We start from the raw sequence: 18,188 nt of genomic DNA, 5'->3' as shown, positions 1-18,188 counted from the left end.
TCTCCCAGTGAGCCAGGGATCTAGCTGTTCTTTTCCTTTTTCTGTAAACTGTATCCGTAAGGGCAATGATTTGTCCCCTTGGTAGTAAGATGTAGGGGGGGGATAGCAATCAGAGGGGCGCGTACCATGGGGAGTGAAGTTTTTGAGTATTGTTATGAATTCCTTATCAGAAGAAGGTTTCCAGTGAGCGTCCCCTGTAGTTTCACAGCCCCAGGAGGAGCAAAAGTATGTTTTATAATTTTCACATCTACGTGCTTGGGTTCGGTTTCTCCCTTCTTTGGGACAAACGTAAAAGTCATGTTGACCCAGTCTGCATCTCGTTATGGGGGTAGAACAATAAGTACTGAGGTCATGTGAGTTGCCGGGAATATCCCAAGAGTCTGATTCAGCGGCTAGTTGACAAAAGTCTGGGGTCAAAATAGGCCACCATGTGCCAGGGATGTGGGCTGCTGTAATAGACCAAATTATTTTTCCGGTTTCGGAATACACCTGCCAAGTCAACTTCATGGGGGTATGGGGATTACTACCTAGGACGAGGGGAGTAGCGTAGAGAGCAAGAGTGATTAACAACGTGTAAGTCTTATCTTTAGCGGGTTTTGGGTGCGTTGCAGTTTCCATTCTGGATCCAGAGAGGCGTCTGTGGGCTCCTGCGGATGTGCAGCTTTCACGTGGGAAGCGTGGATCCAAGCGGTGATGCCGTCCACTTTGATTGCAGTGGGAGTGGTCAGCAGGATGGTGTAAGGTCCTTTCCACCGCGGTTCGAGGTTCTTGCTCTGGTGCCTGCGTACCCAGACGGTGTCTCCGACTTTGAAGGGATGTGGCAGCGAGGGGGTTTTGAGTTCCTCCTTGTATGCTGCGGCTAGAGGCTTCCAAACCTCGTTCTGGACCAACTGCAAGGCACGCAAATGAGTCTGCATAGATGGGGTGAGGGAGGCATAAGTTTCAGTTTCATAAAAGTTAACAGCAGGTGGTGGTGCACCATACAAAATCTCAAATGGGGTTAGCCCCTGTGGGCCTGGGGTGTTTCGGGCCCGGTATAAAGCTAAAGGTAGGAGTTGTACCCAGTCTCTAGTGCCAGTTTCAAGCGTTAATTTAGTTAGAGTCTCCTTGATGGTTCTATTCATCCTTTCTACCTGTCCTGAACTTTGGGGTCTATAAGCACAATGTAATTTCCAATTAATCCCCAATGTATTGGCCACCATCTGACTTACCTGGGAGACAAAGGCAGGCCCGTTATCTGACCCAATGGTCCCGGGTACTCCATACCTGGGAAAGATTTCTTCCAGTAATTTCTTTGCAACCACCTTAGCAGTCTCATGCCGAGTTGGGAATGCCTCGGTCCATCCAGAGAAAGTGTCAACAAAAACCAGAAGATATTTGTAGCCATACATACCAGGTTTAATTTCAGTGAAGTCTATTTCCCAATGGGTTCCGGGCTTATGGCCTTTTACCCGGATCCCTGTTCCAATTTTGATCTTACCAGCATTTACCTGGGCACATGCTTGACAGTTTTCTGCTTCTTGGCGCAGAAGTTGATCCCTGTTTGGAAGATATAAAGTACCTTCCCCACGCTCTAAGAGCTCCTTCATCTTTTTAGCCCCAAGGTGTGTTAGTCTGTGTAGGGACTTTACTAATTGTTTTGAATTTTTGAGGGGCATGATAGTCTTTCCTTGATATTTCCAGACATTTTTTCCGGGGTCATAAGTGGCCCCCAGTTTTTGTATGGCATCTAAATCTTTATCTTCATAGACCCAGTGTTCTTCATGGTCATCATGTGGTGGGTCTACTCGTTGGGGCAATAGAGTCACTATCAAAAGCTGTGGCCCTAGGGCTGCTTTCTTGGCCGTTTCATCTGCTAATCTGTTCCCTTTGGCCTCTGGAGTATTACCTTTTTGATGACCGGGGCAATGCATGATACTTAACTTTTTAGGCAAGAATAAAGCTTTAAGTAAGGCTAATATTTCAGCCTTATTTTTGATCTCTTTTCCTTCTGAGCTTAGTAGACCCCGGCGTCTGTAAATTTCTCCGTGTATGTGAGCAGTAGCAAAGGCATATCTACTGTCAGTGTACACGTTTAGTTTCTTCCCCTCTGCCAACTTTAACGCTTGAGTCAGCGCTATCAGTTCTGCCCGCTGAGCTGATGTTCCGCCCGGAAGTGCACTCGCCCATATTACCTCAGATTCGGTGGTGACGGCTGCTCCTGCTCGTCGTTCTCCATTGAGCAGATAACTGCTTCCATCTGTGTACCAGACCAGCTCCACATCCTTCATCGGTTGGTCGGTGAGGTCCGGCCGGGTTCCCTGTGTCTCTGCAAGAATCTGCTGACAGTTGTGAGGATCGGCTTTTCCTGGGAGCGGCAGGAGGGTCGCTGGATTCAGCGTCACCATGGGACCAAACTGAATTCGGTCGGTGTCCAATAACAAAGACTGGTAATGGGTGAGTCGGGCATTTGACATCCAGCGATCAGGCGGCTGGCGAATCACAGTTTCGATGGCATGAGGGGTTAACAGGGTTAATGGCTGTCCCAAAGTCAGTTTAGTGGCATCCTTAATCAGCAGAGCCACAGCTGCAATCATCCGGAGGCATGGTGGCCATCCTGCTGCCACTGGATCTAATTTCTTTGACAGGTAGGCTATAGGTCGCCTCCAGGGCCCTAGTTTTTGGGTTAAAACCCCTTTTGCATATCCCCGTTTTTCATCTATAAACAGATCAAAGGGCTTGGTAATGTCCGGTAAGCCCAAAGCAGGGGCTGACAGAAGAGCCAATTTGATGTTATCAAATGCCAATTGATGTTCCTTAGTCCAAGCAAAGGAGTTACCTTGCTTAGTTAGTAGATACAAGGGGGCTGCTATCTCAGCAAACCCAGGAATCCAGAGTCTACAGAAACCTGCGGTCCCCAGGAATTCCCGCAGTTGCTTGGGACTCTGGGGGGTTGGTATACTTGAGATAGTCTCTTTTCTGGCAGTTGTCAACCATCGTTGACCATCATGGAGTTCATAGCCCAGATAGGTAACTTTTGTCTGACAGATTTGGGCCTTCTTTGCTGACGCCCTATACCCTAGTAGCCCCAAAGTTTGCAATAATTTCTCCGTACCTGCCTGGCAATCTTCCTCGGAGGTCGCAGCCAGCAAGATGTCATCTACATATTGGAGCATGATTAGGGAAGGGTGCCTTACACGGAAGTCTGCCAAATCCTGATGCAAAGCCTCATCGAAGAGTGTTGGGCTGTTTTTAAATCCTTGTGGCAGTCTCGTCCAGGTCAGCTGTCCAGAGATTCCCCCTTCTGGATCTTTCCATTCAAATGCGAAGAGAGCCTGACTTTGGGGAGACAGTCTTAGGCAGAAAAAAGCATCTTTCAGATCCAGAACAGTATACCAAGTATGAGTAGGAGGCAAAGTGCTAAGGAGATTGTAAGGATTTGGCACTGTGGGGTGGATATCGCATACCCTCTTGTTAACTTCCCTTAAGTCTTGGACTGGTCTGTAATCATTAGTCCCCGGCTTTTTAACTGGTAGTAGTGGGGTGTTCCAGGGCGATTGGCAAGGTGTTAGGATGCCTTGGTCTAGGAGGCGTTTGATATGCGGCTTGATGCCTTGATAGGCCTCTCTTGACATAGGATATTGTTTGATATTAATGGGAGTAGCAGCGGCCTTCAGATGAATGACTATTGGGGGCCGTTGTTTTGCCAATCCCATTCCTCCGGTTTCAGCCCAGGCCTCCGGGTAGGAACTAAGCCAATAGTCCATGTCTTTCATAGGTACCGAGGGCTTGTCAAAAAGTTTATATTCGTCTTCCAATTTGAAAGTCAATATATGTAATGGAGTCTGGTTTGGCCCCGTGATGGAGACGCCCCCATCTTTAAAATAAATTTGGGCTCTCAATTTAGCCAATAAGTCTCTTCCCAACAGTGGATACGGACAGTCAGGCACGTGTAGGAACGAATGAGAAACCTTACCTGTGGCAAGGTGTACTTCTCTCGTGGTGGTCCACCGGTAGGGTTTACTCCCAGTGGCACCTTGGACCCACGTCGTTTTGTGGCTCATGGGTCCTGGTGTCTGTGTCAGCACTGAGTGTTGGGCTCCGGTATCCACTAGGAAGGTCACAGGTTGCTCCCCTACTTGTAGAGTTACCCGGGGCTCAGGGGGGAGCTCCTGGCCCTGACTCCTCTAATCCTCATCTAATGTTAGCAGTCGGGGAGCCCGGTTGGTATCTCTCCTGGGGTTGGGGGGTCTCTTTGGGCAGTCTTTTACCCAGTGTCCTTTTTCCTTGCAGTAGGCACATTGATCTCGGTCTACACGGGGTCTGCTTTGCTCCCTGTCCCTGTTTACTTTGTTTCCCTGATGTCCTGCCTGAACTACGGTGGCCAATATTTTACTTAGTTCCCTGTTACGCCTTTGTTCTCTTTCCCTTTCTTTTTTGTCTGATTCCTCTCTAAGCTTAAGTTCTCGTTCTTCCTGCATCTTTCTGATCCTGTCCTCTCGTTCTTCTGGAGTTTCTCTTTTGTTATATATCTTTTCGGCTTCCTTCAGTAAGTCTGCCAGAGAAAAATCTTGCAAGTTATCTAGTCTCTGCAATTTAGACCTGATATCTGGGGCGGACTGCCAAATGAAAGCCATAGATACATTTCCTTTTTGGTCCTCGCTATCAGGATCAAAAGGAGTAAACCTCCGATATGCCTCTTTTAATCTTTCTAGAAATGCTGTCGGGGTTTCTGTTGCCCCTTGGGTAGTCTGTCTTACCTGAGCCAAATTAGTGGGTCGTCGCCCTGCTGCATGGAGACCCGCTATGAGTAACTGGCGATAGAGACGTAGGTGGTCCCTACCTGCTTCAGTCGCATGGTCCCAGTTTGGCCGGGTTAAAGGAAAAGCTTCATTAATCAAATTTGGGAGTTGGGTGGGACGCCCATCGTCCCCTGGCACATTTTTGCGAGCTTCCAAAAGAACTTTTTGTTTCTCCTCTGAAGTGAGGAGAATTTGCAGGAGCTGCTGGCAGTCATCCCATGTTGGCTGATGAGTTACTAGGATAGACTCAATCAAAGAGGTTAGAGCTATAGGGTCTTTAGAAAAGGAAGGGTTATGGGTTTTCCAGTTATAGAGGTCAGAGGCAGAAAAAGGCCAATACTGATATTGGCCATTGGGGCCTCCCGTCTGTCGCAGGGGGAGAACTCTGGAGGTGTCTCCTGAGGCGGTGTGATCCCGGCGTCCCCGGAGCCGTCCCACCATGGGAGAAGGATCCGGGGGAGCATTGGCGACTGGGCCTTCTTGGTTCTCGTCCTCGGAGGATGCTTGATCAGGTTCAGGGGCTTGTAAGGGCTGGGGCTGATAGGGAGGAGGCTCATCAGTCAGCAAGTCAATTAGAGTTGAGTCCTCCGGCGGTAGAACCTTCTTTGGTGTTGTCCCTGTTTTAACTGAGGTCTCAGATTTGTTAAGAACAGGGTAAAGATGAGAGGTTTGGGGAGGGGGAAGTGGAATGAGGGGAGCAGAGGGTTTAAGGGGAGGACGGAGAGGGGGTTTGGGTGGAGAGAAAGGAGCAACCCAAGGGGGGGGGTTGGAGGCTAAGTCCTCCCAGGTAACAATGTAGGGTATCTGGTCAGGGTGTCCATGAGGACCATGGGTGAAGATTCGGGTTTTCACCTGGAAAATAAGATCAGTATTAAAAGTCCCTTCTGCTGGCCAGCTGGTGTTGAATGTTGGCCATTCTGAAGTACAGAGAGTTTTCCATTTTTTCTTTTTGACTGTCACGGACAGGTTGTCTGCTCGATCTTGAACGTCTTGCCAATGATCTAGAGTTAGGCTCAAAGGGGTTGTTAGTGATTGTCCCATGTTACTTTCAGAGAGGAAATAGAGAGACAGACACAATGACACAAAAACGAAACCAAACAGTGAGATCGCTGCGCGGCTTCGGTGGAAACCGAACAAATCAGATGGCCTGGGAGAAGTTTGTACTTCTCTTTCGCCTACAAAAATGGTGTAACCCTCGGAAACACCGGGGGCCCCAAAGAAATGGACCCTTCTGATCCCTGGGACGTCTCCCAGGGTGGCAGGGGAGAAGTCCGAGTTCGTCAACTCCTTCTCAAGCTGCCTCAGAATACTAAATGACAGAACTGCCTCAGAATACTCAGAATACTAAATGACTATGCCTAGGATCATATAGTCTTACAGACGCTGCGCGGAACAAAGAACAGATAACCAACAGGACAACAAGACAGTCAGTTTGAGCTGGCCAGCTTACCTCCCAGTGATGTCGGGTGTCCTCCGGATAGGGACCGGGATCGGAACCGGAACCGGGATCTTGGATCTCGGTGGGACCTCCACAATGAAATATCCACAGATCCCAAACCCGGAATGAACCACACGAGACACTGGCTGCAAAAAGCAGGAGGCGTTTATTCTCACACAGGCGCCTGCGGGTGCACAGCAAAACCTCAGCCGGAGCTTTGATGAGCTGGCACACCGGGCTTTGGGGTATAGATCTTTTATATGGAACAGGTGGGTTAGGTCTTAGCTTAGCACAGCAACAGCCTTCCTATTGGTCCCTCTGAATTTAGCAGTTGAGTCACCTAGGGGGGTAAACTTGTTTTTCAACTTTTTGTTCTCAGAAAAACCATAAAATTGCATTCTGTCCTTTCAGTTCCTGTTTTTAAACCTAGTTCTCAAGTTTAACCAGTAGGACTGTCTAAAAGGAACATCTTGTGATAGGGGGCCCATTAGGGTTATCTACATGGAACATCTTGTGGTAACATTGTGCAACACCTGAGGTGCTACATGCTGCTGGAGGGGTTTTGACATGGGGGTTGGGTGAGGATGTGTCTTGCAGCTTTGAGGCCTAGGGGTTTGGTCATCTAATGCTGGGCCTGGGTCTTGAGGTCCTACACTGTCAGGTTTTTGTACAATACCTGCTGTGTCTTCTGACTCATCATGTAGTGGTCCTTATACTGGTATACCTGTGACTAAGAATTTCTTTTTGGATATTCTCTCTCAGAGTGGCTTCATGCAGGGGAAGACCTTCACTAATAATCTCAGCTAGATATTTCATGACCTCTCCATCCTTTCTGAAAATTCAAATTCTCTGAGCCTTTCAAGCAGAGAGCTGTGACCTGTCACAAATGAATAACCTACTATTCCTCCTGTGGTTTGTCTGCAGTACATGGGTGCTCAACCAGTTGTCAAGTTCTCTCTTGTTCTCAGGGGCCTCTATTTCAGCTCTCTATGTCACAGGAGACAGAAAACCATCACCTGAAAAACCAAAATGTTGGACTTATGTTACCTTTTTCTGACTCCCGAGGAGAACACTGAGAATTTGTTATTTTCTCTGATCATACCAGATTGTGTCCACTTAAGAACAGGCTGTTCTGGGTACTTGTTCCTCCCCATTTTCAATTAGGCTGTTCTTATTTTTGCACTCTGTGCTGATGTTGTCTTAGTTTTACTAACATTATTTGTTTGGGATAGAGGGCTGTCCATACCTCCAGGTGTGGTTGTGAAAGAGAAGTCGTTTTCCAGAGCTGCTAATATACATGGAGTCTATGCCCTTTTTAAGTAGTTTGGGAATCCTTGGAATTAAAAATGGATATGTTTCATTGTTCAGTGTATAAATGTAAAATGTGGTGAATGAAGTTACGTTTAGATTTGCTAAAGTGAAAATGAATGGTAACTTTGGTTAAAAGAACTTTAGAGGGGTACTTGAGGAGTAAATCACTAGAGTGAGTTCAAGAGTGAATGAAGAGCCTGAGAGGGCTGAATGGTAGTGCTTGCCCTGGAATTGACCCAAGGACTTAAAATGACAATGAAGTCAGTGAGTACAGATCCTCCTCTCAGTGACATCAAACTAAGTGGCATAGTTGTGGGTGATCTAATTTTTATCTTGTTTAACTGTGTCTTTCAATTCTGACATAATAATCATGCAATATATTTACCACACTTCAAAGAGTCTTAAAATTATACACATGGAGTACCAAAAAAATACTAGACTAAGCTTTTAAGTAATAAATTCATAAAATTGCAAACTAAACAAAAACCCCTTGAATATTTTTCACCAATTTCTTATAAAATCTATTAATTTGCTAATTTTTGTGAATAAAGAGCACATAAATAAAAAATAATTTTGAGGGTGAAAGATCCACAGATCCCAAACCCGGAATGAACCACACGAGACACTGGCTGCAAGAAGCAGGAGGCGTTTATTCTCACACAGGTGCCTGCGGGTGCTCAGCGTAACCTCAGCCGGAGCTTCGGTGAACTGGCACACCGGTCTTTGGGGTACAGATCTTTTATAGGGAACAGGTGGGTTAGTTCTTAGCTTAGCACAGCAACAGCCTTTCTATTGGTTCCTCTGAATCCAGCAGTTGGGTCACCTTGGGGGTAAACTTGTTTTTCAACTTTTTGTTCTCGGAAAAACCATAAAATTACATTCTGTCCTTTCAGTTCCTGTTTTTAAACCTAGTTCTCAAGTTTAATCGGTAGGGCTGTCTAAAAGGAACATCTTGTGGTAGGGGGCCCGTTAGGGTTATCTACATGGAACATCTTGTGGTAACATTGTGCAACACCTGAGGTGCTAGTGCTGCTGGAGGGGTTCTGACATGGGGGTTGGGTGAGGAAGCGTCTTGCAGCTTTGAGGCCTAGGGGTTAGGTCACCTAATGCTGGGCCTGGGTCTTGAGGTCCTTCATTTCCCCCTTTTTCTTTATCCGGGATATAATCTTATATCCATTGATCTACCTGCTCAGAGTCCGGCATTTGCTCAGCTGATGGCTCAGGGTGCTGTGGGAGTACTTGATATTGCTGCGCGAGGACCATAGTTTGAATTACAGACAATCTTTCTTTTATAAATTGCATTAATTTGTTAAATATGCAGGGCCCAAATGTTAAGATCAGCAGCAATACAATTAAGGGACCGGCTACAGTAGAAAATATAGTAGTTAACCAAGGGGACTTATTAAACCAGCTTTCAAACCAACTTTGGGAGCCCTGCAGAGACCTTTCCCTTGCATCTAGTCTTTCTCTAAGCTTTGTCATAGACTCCCTTACTACCCCTGTGTGATCGGTGTAAAAGCAACAGTTTTCTTTTAAGGCTGCACAAAGTCCTCCCTCCTTCAAGAATAATAGGTCCAGACCTCGTCTATTCTGCAAGACAACTTCTGATAAGGAGGTTAGGGATTTTTCTAAAGCAGTTACAGAGGTTTCTATTGCTCTTAGGTCTTGTTGGATTGCAGCCTCTAGAATCCCTAGCTGTCGGGGGCCCTCAACCAGAGCTGCAGCCCCAGTCCCAATTCCTGCCAATACTCCTGCTCCTAACAAGACTGCCAGGGTAAGGCTGATAGGCTCTCGGGTGTATCGAATCCTGCCCATGAAATGTCCTTCAAACTCCTCTGAGGAATAATAGAATAGTCGTGGGTAGATTCGGACTAACACACAAAAATCAGTGGAGGCATTGAGGATTGCCGTGGAAATACAGGGGGTCAGTCCAATGTTGCAGGCCCAATAAGTTCCGGGGGGACCCCACAAATAATTATTTTGTGAGCCATTTGTCAGGAGGGTGGTGTTACAGAGAGGTTGATGTGACAGGGGTATATTTCCTACACAGATCCCTTGTCCTGAAACTTCAGTGATGGTGAGTTTATAGCCGGGCAGGGACATACATTTAGGATCAGGGTTTATGTTACTGTTCCAGTCAGACATTATTGCTATTCCTTCATAGTAGGGTGGGCCGAAGGTGAGACAGAGCCAACATTCCCGGGTGCGGTCTGGGTCGGTGGCATTGAGGGCATAAAAGGCTCCTTGAATCAAATCTAACAATCGGTTTTCGGTTCCAGGGAGTGTGGGTTCGGGGGAGTAACTAGAGGTTTGATAGTCTATGGTTACAATTTGAGACATGGGTGGCTCACTGGGAGGTACTTTGGGCGGACTTTTTGATTGTCTGGGAACTGAGGGAGCTCTTTGGTCCCCGAGAGCAGGATTAGGTCCTATTGGGCTCATCAAAATTGGGGTTAGAGATAATTTGATTCTGAGAATTACACCGAGATCATCTCCTTTCATAAACCATCTAAGGCCCCATGTTCTCCCAGTGAGCCAGGGATCTAGCTGTTCTTTTCCTTTTTTTGTAAACTGTATCCGTAAGGGCAATGATTTGTCCCCTTGGTAGTAAGATTTAGGGGGGGGATAGCAATCAGAGGGGCGCGTGCCATGGGGAGTGAAGTTTTTGAGTATTGTTATGAATTCCTTATCAGAAGAAGGTTTCCAGTGAGCGTCCCCTGTAGTTTCACAGCCCCAGGAGGAGCAAAAGTATGTTTCATAATTTCCACATCTACGTGCTTGGGTTCGGTTTCTCCCTTCTTTGGGACAAACGTAAAAGTCATGTTGACCCAGTCTGCATCTCGTTATGGGGGTAGAACAATAAGTACTGAGGTCATGTGAGTTGCCGGGAATATCCCAAGAGTCTGATTCAGCGGCTAGTTGGCAAAAGTCTGGGGTCAAAATAGGCCACCATGTGCCAGGGATGTGGGCTGCTGTAATAGACCAAATTATTTTCCCGGTTTCGGAATACACCTGCCAAGTCAACTTCATGGGGGTATGGGGATTACTACCTAGGATGAGGGGAGTAGCGTAGAGAGCAAGAGTGATTAACAGCGTGTAAGTCTTATCTTTAGAGGGTTTTGGGTGCGTTGCAGCCTCCATTCTGGATCCAGAGAGGCGTCTGTGGACTCCTGCGGATGTGCAGCTTTCACGTGGGAAGCGTGGATCCAAGCAGTGATGCCGTCCACTTTGATTGCAGTGGGAGTGGTCAGCAGGATGGTGTAAGGTCCTTTCCACCGCGGTTCAAGGTTCTTGCTCTGGTGCCTGCATACCCAGACGGTGTCTCCGACTTTGAAGGGATGTGGCAGCGAGGGGGTTTTGAGTTCCTCCTTGTATGCTGCGGCTAGAGGCTTCCAGACCTCGTTCTGGACCAACTGCAAGGCACACAAATGAGTCTGCATAGATGGGGTGAGGGAGGCATAGGTTTCAGTTTCATAAAAGTTAACAGCAGGTGGTGGTGCACCGTACAGAATCTCAAATGGGGTTAGTCCCTGTGGGCCTGGGGTGTTCCGGGCCCGGTATAAAGCTAAAGGTAGGAGTTGTACCCAGTCTCTAGTGCCAGTTTCAAGCGTTAATTTAGTTAAAGTCTCCTTGATGGTTCTATTCATCCTTTCTACCTGTCCTGAACTTTGGGGTCTATAAGCACAATGTAATTTCCAATTAATCCCCAATGTATTGGCCACCATCTGACTTACCTGGGAGACGAAGGCAGGCCCGTTATCTGACCCAATGGTCCCAGGTACCCCATACCTGGGAAAGATTTCTTCCAGTAATTTCTTTGCAACCACTTTAGCAGTCTCATGCCGAGTCGGAAATGCCTCTGTCCATCCAGAGAAAGTGTCAATAAAAACCAAAAGATATTTGTAGCCATACATACCAGGTTTAATTTCAGTGAAGTCTATTTCCCAATGGGTTCCGGGCTTATGGCCTTTCATCCGGATCCCTGTTCCAATTTTGATCTTACCAGCATTTACCTGGGCACATGCTTGACAGTTTTCTGCTTCCTGGCGCAGAAGTTGATCCCTGTTTGGAAGATATAAAGTACCTTCCCCACGCTCTAAGAGCTCTTTCATCTTTTTAGCCCCAAGATGTGTCAGTCTGTGTAGGGACTTCACTAATTGTTTTGAATTTTTGAGGGGCATGATAGTCTTTCCTTGATATTTCCAGACGTTTTTCTCAGGGTCGTAAGTGGCCCCCAGTTTCTGTATGGCACTTAAATCCTTATCTTCATAGACCCAGTGTTCCTCATGGTCATCATGTTGTGGGTCTGCTCATTGGGGCAATAGAGTCACTATCAAAAGCTGTGGCCCTAGGGCTGCCTTCTTGGCTGTTTCATCTGCTAATCTGTTCCCTTTGGCCTCTGGAGTATTTCCTCTTTGATGACCGGGACAATGCATGATACTTAACTTTTTAGGCAAAAATAAAGCTTTAAGTAAAGCTAATATTTCAGCCTTATTTTTGATCTCTTTTCCTTCTGAGGTTAGTAGCCCCCAGCGTCTATAAATTTCTCCGTGTATGTGAGCAGTAGCAAAGGCATATCTACTGTCAGTGTACACGTTTAGTTTCTTCCCCTCTGCCAACTTTAAAGCTTGAGTCAGCGCTATCAGTTCTGCCCGCTGAGCTGCTGTTCCGCCCGGAAGTTCACTCGCCCATATTACCTCAGATTCGGTGGTGATGGCTGCTCCTGCTCGTCGTTCTCCATTGAGCAGATAACTGTTTCCATCTGTGTACCAGACCAACTCCGCATCCTTCATCGGTTGGTCGGTGAGGTCTGGCCGGGTTCCCTGTGTCTCTGCAAGAATCTGCTGGCAGTTGTGAGGATCTGCTTTTCCTGGGAGCGGCAGGAGGGTCGCTGGATTCAGTGTCACCACGGGACCGAACTGAATTCGGTCGGTGTCCAATAACAAAGACTGGTAATGGGTGAGTCGGGCATTTGACATCCAGAGATCAGGTGGCTGGCGAATTACAGTCTCAACGGCATGAGGGGCTAATAGGGTTAATGGCTGTCCCAAAGTCAGTTTAGTGGTATCCTTAATCAGAAGAGCCACGGCTGCGATCATCCGGAGGCATGGTGGCCATCCTGTTGCCACTGGATCTAATTTCTTTGACAGGTAGGCTATAGGTCGCCTCCAGGGCCCCAGTTTTTGGGTTAAAACCCCTTTTGCATAACCCCGTTTTTCATCTACAAGTAGATCAAAGGGCTTGGTAACGTCCGGTAAGCCCAAAGCAGGGACTGACAGAAGAGCCAATTTGATGTGTTCAAATGCCAATTGATGTTCTTTAGTCCAAGTGAAGGAGTTACCTTGCTTAGTCAGTAGATACAAGGGGGCTGCTATCTCAGCAAACCCAGGAATCCAGAGTCTACAGAAACCTGCGGTCCCCAGGAATTCCCGCAGTTGCTTGGGACTCTGGGGGGTTGGTATACTTGAGATAGTCTCTTTTCTGGCAGCTGTCAACCATCGTTGACCATCATGGAGTTCATAGCCCAGATAGGTAACTTTTGTCTGACAGATTTGGGCCTTCTTTGCTGACGCCCTATACCCTAATAGTCCCAAAGTTTGCAATAATTCCTCCGTACCTGCCTGGCAATCTTCCTCGGAGGTCGCAGCCAGCAAGATGTCATCTACATATTGAAGCATGATTAGGGAAGGGTGTCTTACTCGGAAGTCTGCCAAATCTTGATGCAAAGCCTCATCGAAGAGTGTCGGGCTGTTTTTAAATCCTTGTGGCAGTCTCGTCCAGGTCAGTTGTCCAGAGACTCCTCCTTCGGGATCTTTCCATTCAAATGCAAAGAGAGCCTGACTTTGGGGAGACAGTCTTAGGCAGAAAAAAGCATCTTTCAGATCCAGAACAGTATACCAAGTATGAGTAGGAGGCAAAGTGCTAAGGAGATTGTAAGGATTTGGCACTGTGGGGTGAATATCTTCTACCCTCTTGTTAACTTCCCTTAAGTCTTGGACCGGTCTGTAATCATTAGTCCCCGGCTTTTTAACTGGCAGTAATGGGGTGTTCCAGGGCGATTGGCAAGGTGTTAGGATGCCTTGGTCTAGGAGGCGTTTGATGTGCGGCTTGATGCCCTGATAGGCCTCCCTTGACATAGGATATTGTTTAATATTGATGGGAGTAGCAGCGGCCTTCAGATGAATGACTATTGGAGGCCGTTGTTTTGCCATTCCCATTCCTCCGGTTTCAGCCCAGGCCTCCGGGTAGGAACTAAGCCAATAGTCCATGTCTCTCATAGATACCGAGGGTTTGTCAAAAAGTTTATATTCGTCTTCCAATTTGAAAGTCAATACATGTAGGGGAGTCTGGTTTGGTCCCGTGATGGAAGCCCTTCCATCCTTAAAATAAATTTGGGCTCTCAATTTGGTCAATAAGTCTCTTCCCAACAGTGGATACGGACAGTCAGGCACGTGTAGGAACGAATGGGAAACCTTACCTGTGGCAAGGTGTACTTCTCTCTTGGTGGTCCACCGGTAGGGTTTGCTCCCAGTGGCGCCTTGGACCCATGTCGTTTTGTGGCTCATGGGCCCTGGTGTCTGTGTCAGCACCGAGTGTTGGGCTCCAGTATCCACTAGGAAGGTCACAGGTTGCTCCCCTACTTGTAGGGTTACCCGGGGCTCAGGGGGGAGCTCCTGGCCCTGACTCCCCTAATATTCATCTAATGCCAGCAGTCGGGGGGCCCGGTTGGTATCTCTCCTGGGGTTGGGGGGTCTCTTTGGGCAGTCTTTTACCCAGTGTCCTTTTTCCTTGCAGTAGGCACATTGATCTCAGTCTACACGGGGTCTGCTTTGCTCCCTGTCCCTGTTTACTCTGTTTCCCTGATGTCCTGCCTGAACTACGGTGGCCAATATTTTACTTAGTTCCCTGTTACACCTCCGCTCTCTTTCTCTTTCTTTTTTGTCTGATTCCTCTCTAAGCTTAAGTTCTCGTTCTTCCTGCATCTTTCTGATCCTGTCCTCTCGTTCTTCTGGAGTTTCTCTTTTGTTATATATCTTTTCGGCTTCCTTCAGTAAGTCTGCCAGAGAAAAATCTTGTAAGTTATCTAATCTTTGTAATTTAGTCCTGATATCTGGGGCGGACTGCCAAATGAAAGCCATGGATATGTTCCCTCTTTGGTCCTCACTGTCAGGATCGAAGGGAGTAAACCTCCGATAAGCCTCCTTTAATCTTTCTAGGAATGCTGTCGGGGTTTCTTCTGCCCCTTGGGTGGTCTGTCTTACCTGAGCCAAATTGGTGGGCCGCCGCCCTGCTGCATGGAGACCCGCTATGAGTAACTGGCGATAGAGATGTAGGTGGTCCCTACCTGCTTCAGTTGTATAGTCCCAGTTTGTCCTGATTAAAGGAAAAGCTTCGTTAATCAAATTTGGGAGTTGGGTGGGACGCCCGTCGTCCCCTGGCACATTTTTGCGAGCTTCCAAAAGAACTTTCTGTTTTTCCTCTGAAGTGAGGAGTATCTGCAGGAGCTGCTGACAATCATCCCATGTTGGCTGATGAGTTACTAGAATAGACTCAATCAGAGAGGTTAAAGCTATAGGGTCCTTAGAAAAGGAAGGGTTATGGGTTTTCCAGTTATAGAGGTCAGAGGCAGAAAAGGGCCAGTACTGACATTGGCCATTGGGGCCCCCTGTCTGTCGCAGGGGGAGAACTCTAGAGGTGTCTCCTGAGGCGGTGTAATCCTGGCGCCCCCGGAGTCGTCCCACCATGGGAGATGGATCCGGGGGAGCACTGGCGGCTGGGCTTTCCTGATTCTCGTCCTCGGAGGATGGCTGATTAGGTTCAGGGGCTTGTAAGGGTTGGGGCTGATAGGGAGGAGGCTCATCAGTCAGCAAGTCAATCAGAGCTGAGTCCTCCGGCGGTAGAACCTTCTTTGGTGTTGTCCCTGTTTTAACTGAGGTCTCAGATTTGTTAAGAACAGGGTAAAGATGAGAGGTTTGGGGAGGGGGAAGTGGAATGAGGGGAGCAGAGGGTTCAAGGGGAGAACGGAGAGGGGGTTTGGGTGGAGAGAAAGGAGCAACCCAAGGGGCAGGTTGGAGGCTAAGTCCTCCGAGGTAACAATGTAGGGTATCTGGTCGGGGTGTCCCTGAGGACCATGGGTGAAGATTCGGGTTTTCACCTGTAAGATAAGATTAACGTCAAAAGTCCCTTCTGTTGGCCAGCCAGTGTTAAATGTTGGCCATTCTGAAGTACAGAGAGTTTTCCATTTCTTCTTTTTGACCGTCACAGACAGGTTGTCTGCCCGGTCTTGAATATCTTGCCAATGGTCTAGAGTCAGGCTCAAAGGGGTTGTTAGTGATTGTCCCATGTTACTTTCAGAGAGGAAATAGAGAGACAGACACAATGACACAAAAATGAAACCAAGTAGGGAGATTGCTGCGCGGCTTCGGTGAAAACCGAAAAAAGAATCAGATGGCCTGGGAGAAGTTCGTACTTCTCTGTCGCCTACAAAAACGATGTATCCCTCGGAAACACCAGGGGCCCCAAAGAAATGGACCCCTCTGATCCCTGGGACGTCTCCCAGGGTGGCAGGGGAGAAGTCTGAGTTCGTCAACTCCTTCTCCGGCTGCCTCAGAAACCTGAGTGATCACAGAACTGCCTCAGAATCAGAATACTAGATAACTATGCCTAGGCTTTCAGACGCTGCGCAAAACAGAGAACAGATAGTCAACAGGACAACAAGATAGACAGTTCGGGCTGGCCAGCTTACCTCCCAGTGATGTCGGGTGTCCTCCGGATAGGGATCGGGATCGGAACCGGGATCTTGGATCTCGGTGGAACCTCCAAAATGAAAGATCCACAGATCCCAAACCCGGAATGAACCACACGAGACACTGGCTACAAAAAGCAGGAGGCGTTTATTCTCACACAGGTGCCTGCGGGTGCTCAGCGTAACCTCAGCCGGAGCTTTGGTGAACTGGCACACCGGGCTTTGGGGTACAGATCTTTTATAGGGAACAGGTGGGTTAGTTCTTAGCTTAGCACAGCAACAGCCTTTCTATTGGTTCCTCTGAATCCAGCAGTTGGGTCACCTTAGGGGTAAACTTGTTTTTCAACTTTTTGTTCTCGGAAAAACCATAAAATTACATTCTGTCCTTTCAGTTCCTGTTTTTAAACCTAGTTCTCAAGTTTAATCGGTAGGGCTGTCTAAAAGGAACATCTTGTGGTAGGGGGCCCGTTAGGGTTATCTACATGGAACATCTTGTGGTAACATTGTGCAACACCTGAGGTGCTAGTGCTGCTGGAGGGGTTCTGACATGGGGGTTGGGTGAGGGAGAGTCTTGCAGCTTTGAGGCCTAGGGGTTAGGTCACCTAATGCTGGGCCTGGGTCTTGAGGTCCTTCAAGGGCAATATTTCTTGCTTTTTTACTATTAAATAATAGTGTTATTATTTTAAATAAATCATTTTAAACAAATTGAAAAAAATTGTTTATGAGTTTTTCTGTGGAAGCCTGCAATCAAGGGCTCCTGTGTATGAGCCAGGCTCAGCAGAGACAAAGTCTTCTGACATGATTGCAGGAACTTTTGCTCAGTATAATCCCAGATTATTCTGACAGTTCAGGTCATGACTGGGTCAGCATACCCCATGTCCCAGGGGATGACAGTAGAAATACACCTATTAATGTCCCATCTGCCACACTTCTTCACATGGTCATATGTAGTTGCTGGGAGACTGGACTCCATGGTCTCACTGTTTTTCTGGGCCATTCTGTTTCCAACTACAACCCAAGAGGACAAGGACTGGTAAAGCCAAGTACAGCAGGCATCTTTTCTCTGGCACATTGTTTAAATCATGAGCCAAGTTGGTGTGATGATGCTCTCCTCAGCTACTGGGGTTCTTTCTCTGTGATTTCTTTCCTCCTAGACATCCAGGAGTGCACCTTGGAGATCCTGCATCTGACCCTTCTCCCCAGCACTCTCCTCTCACTGCGCATGTCCAAGCCAGCATGTGCTGTCCCAGGATTGTGCAGCTACCACCTGTGGGACTTCCCCTTCTGCTTCGAAAGTCTTCTTCACCTCCATAGCCAGAGAAGGCTTAGGAAAATGAGGCCAGATCAGGTCTCTCCTCTTTTTAAAATCCTCCAATGGCTTCTCATAAGAAGAAACTCTAAATCTTTGCTCGAGGTCCATACAGTGGGCTCCACCCTAACTGACTTTATCTATTTGTGGATTTTCATCACAAGGCTCCAGTCATAGGGCCTCCTTGCTATTGTCCCACCCCACAAAGGAAAGTGGTCTATTCTAGCTCTTTGTACTCAAAATAGCAGAACAAGAGGGACTGAATGAGCTGCCTAAGGTCACAAGCTTAGAAGTAATGGAGTCAGGATTCAAATCTAGGTCAGTGTGGCTACATGTTCTGTATCACTTCTTCTACCTCATTACCCAAATTCTTCCTGAGTGCTTGATTGCTCAATAACAGATTCATGCAGGCAGTCAGTCCTTCCTGAGGAAAGGCTGCTAGGTGTCTCTAGGAGAAGTGCTTGCCTTTCCCAGGAGAACACAATGTCTTCTGCGTTCTGTCTCTGTTAGAAACCATCAGGAGCTTCTACTCCAAACCTGGTAGCCATGTAAAAGTAAAAGCATCATCAGGAATAAAGTCAGCACAGGTTAAATGGATCAGTC

The 18,188-nt window shown here is 47.5% G+C and overlaps 3 protein-coding genes across 3 annotated transcripts; all 3 read right to left on the bottom strand.

The window, feature by feature from the left end:
* Window positions 1–563: 563 nt before the first annotated feature.
* On the bottom strand, window positions 564–6,867 carry LOC124101080 (uncharacterized). The gene is given in 1 exon segment (XM_046456799.2): window positions 564–6,867. A coding segment is annotated over 1 exon segment (5,259 nt). The 5' UTR covers window positions 5,823–6,867.
* Window positions 6,868–10,608: 3,741 nt separating this feature from the next.
* On the bottom strand, window positions 10,609–11,720 carry LOC131424646 (uncharacterized protein K02A2.6-like). The gene has a single exon (XM_058583239.1). The coding sequence runs from the start codon at window positions 11,709–11,711 to the stop codon at window positions 10,617–10,619; it is 1,095 nt and encodes a 364-aa protein (XP_058439222.1). The 5' UTR covers window positions 11,712–11,720; the 3' UTR covers window positions 10,609–10,616.
* Window positions 11,721–14,251: 2,531 nt separating this feature from the next.
* LOC124101091 (uncharacterized) lies at window positions 14,252–17,588 on the bottom strand. The gene is made up of 3 exons (XM_046456807.2): window positions 17,494–17,588; window positions 16,277–16,347; window positions 14,252–15,685 (listed from the first exon to the last, which is right to left on the bottom strand). Exons 1-3 carry the CDS (start codon window positions 17,586–17,588, stop codon window positions 14,340–14,342), a joined length of 1,512 nt encoding a protein of 503 aa, XP_046312763.1. The 3' UTR covers window positions 14,252–14,339.
* Window positions 17,589–18,188: the final 600 nt, after the last annotated feature.

Source organism: Marmota monax, unplaced genomic scaffold (genome assembly GCF_021218885.2).
Source record: "Marmota monax isolate L192 unplaced genomic scaffold, Marmota_monax_Labrador192_F-V1.1 WCK01_AAM20220418_F8-fsc00166, whole genome shotgun sequence".
NCBI lineage: Eukaryota > Metazoa > Chordata > Mammalia > Rodentia > Sciuridae > Marmota > Marmota monax.
The sequence above is the reverse complement of the archived record's forward strand: the minus strand, read 5'-3'. Positions and strand labels throughout refer to the sequence as shown.

Coding starts and splice junctions, on each gene's coding strand:
- LOC131424646 (XM_058583239.1), bottom strand. CDS start 11,711: ATGCCCCTCAAAAATTCAAAACAATTAGTGAAGTCCCTACACAGACTG.
- LOC124101091 (XM_046456807.2), bottom strand. CDS start 17,588: ATGGAGGTGAAGAAGACTTTCGAAGCAGAAGGGGAAGTCCCACAGGTG. Junction 16,348..17,493: donor TGCTGGCTTGGACATGCGCA/GTGAGAGGAGAG, acceptor TTCATTTTGGAG/GTTCCACCGAGATCCAAGAT. Junction 15,686..16,276: donor ACACCCGACATCACTGGGAG/GTAAGCTGGCCA, acceptor CTTATCTTACAG/GTGAAAACCCGAATCTTCAC.